The following is a 1,475-nucleotide window of genomic DNA, read 5'->3' as shown; positions in this document are numbered from 1 at the left end:
AAAGACAAAACAATCCCAACAGCATCAAGACTCTGATGGTCTCCAACACCTTCAACACCTGCTTTTAGTTTCTAGATTAGTGTCCCCTGTTCCCTTCTGGTCTGATCTGGTTCTGTCCTTCAGGTTTCTCTACAACTTTGTAATCCTTCAATAAAGAGATTAAAAGCTGCTGCTGCTGTTTATACAGCTCATGTTGTGCTTTGTTCTCCTCTTAGACAAAGATGTGGAGGTGGAGGAAGGAGAGGAGTCTGTCCAGCTGCCCTTCAAGACCACACCTCACCTGTCTGGAGACGTCAGAGTGGAGTGGACAGACAGAGACAGTAGGAAGGTCCATGTGTATCAGAACGGTTCTGACAGACCTGAAGAACAGGACCAGGTTTACAGAGACCGAACAGAGATGAAGGAAGATCCACTGAGAACTGGAGACCTCAGTCTGACCCTGAAACATCTCACAGAGAGAGACAGGTACAACTACACCTGTAGAGTCTACAAGGACGGACACTTCCTGAGAGGGACAAGAGTGTTTCTCAAGGTCAGAGGTCAGTATTGTTTGTTTGTCTCTGGTTTTTTGTTTGCCTCTAGTTGTTTGTTCTCTGGTTTGTTTGTCTCTGGTTGTTTGTCTCTGGTTGTTTGTCTCTAGTTGTTTGTTTGTGGTTGTTTGTCTCTGGTTGTTTGTCTCTGGTTGTTTGTCTCTAGTTGTTTGTCTCTAGTTGTTTGTCTCTGGTTGTTTGTCTCTGGTTGTTTGTCTCTGGTTGTTTGTCTCTAGTTGTTTGTCTCTGGTTGTTTGTCTCTGGTTGTTTGTCTCTAGTTGTTGGTCTCTGGTTGTTTGTTTGTCTCTGTTGTTTGTTTGTCTCTAGTTGTTTGTTGTCTCTGGTTGGTTGTTTGTCTCTGGTTGGTTGTTTGTCTCTGGTTGTTTGTTTGTCTCTAGTTGCTTGTCTCTGGTTGTTTGTCTCTGGTTGTTTGTCTCTGGTTGTTTGTCTCTGTTTGTTTGTCTCTGGTTGTTTGTCTTTTGTTGTTTGTCTCTGGTTGTTTGTCTCTGGTTGTTGGTCTCTAGTTGTTTGTCTCTGGTTGTTTGTCTCTGGTTGTTTGTCTCTGGTTGTTTGTCTCTTGTTGTTGTCTCTAGTTGTTTGTCTCTGTTGTTGTTTGTCTCTGGTTGTTTGTCTCTAGTTGTTTGTCTCTGGTTGTTTGTCTCTGGTTGTTTGTCTCTGTTTGTTTTTCTCTGGTTGTTTGTCTCTGGTTGGTTGTTTGTCAACAGACATGTTTGGACTTGAACTTTTCTTCTCTTCAATGGTCAGTTTTCATCCATCAGTGTAAATGTGACAAAGAAAAGACAAAACAATCCCAACAGCATCAAGACTCTGATGGTCTCCAACACCTTCAACACCTGCTTTTAGTTTCTAGATTAGTGTCCCCTGTTCCCTTCTGGTCTGATCTGGTTCTGTCCTTCAGGTTTCTCTACAACTTTGTAATCCTTC

At 42.6% G+C, this 1,475-nt stretch overlaps 1 protein-coding gene across 1 annotated transcript in view; it reads left to right on the top strand.

Annotated features, from left to right (window-relative positions):
- The window catches only part of LOC111662537 (uncharacterized), a 43,470-nt gene that overhangs the window by 21,804 nt on the left and 20,191 nt on the right, over positions 1 to 1,475 (top strand). The window contains exon 12 of the mRNA XM_087176668.1: positions 216 to 539. Within this exon, the coding sequence (XP_087032794.1) occupies positions 216 to 539 (324 nt within the window). The remainder of the gene's footprint in view (positions 1 to 215; positions 540 to 1,475) is intronic.

The sequence above is a fragment of the Seriola lalandi genome, unplaced genomic scaffold, assembly GCF_002814215.2.
Source record: "Seriola lalandi dorsalis isolate HSWRI2012SDOR001 ecotype SW California unplaced genomic scaffold, Sedor1 jcf7180002054564, whole genome shotgun sequence".
Lineage (NCBI taxonomy): Eukaryota > Metazoa > Chordata > Actinopteri > Carangiformes > Carangidae > Seriola > Seriola lalandi.
This window is presented reverse-complemented; position numbering and strand designations above follow the sequence as displayed.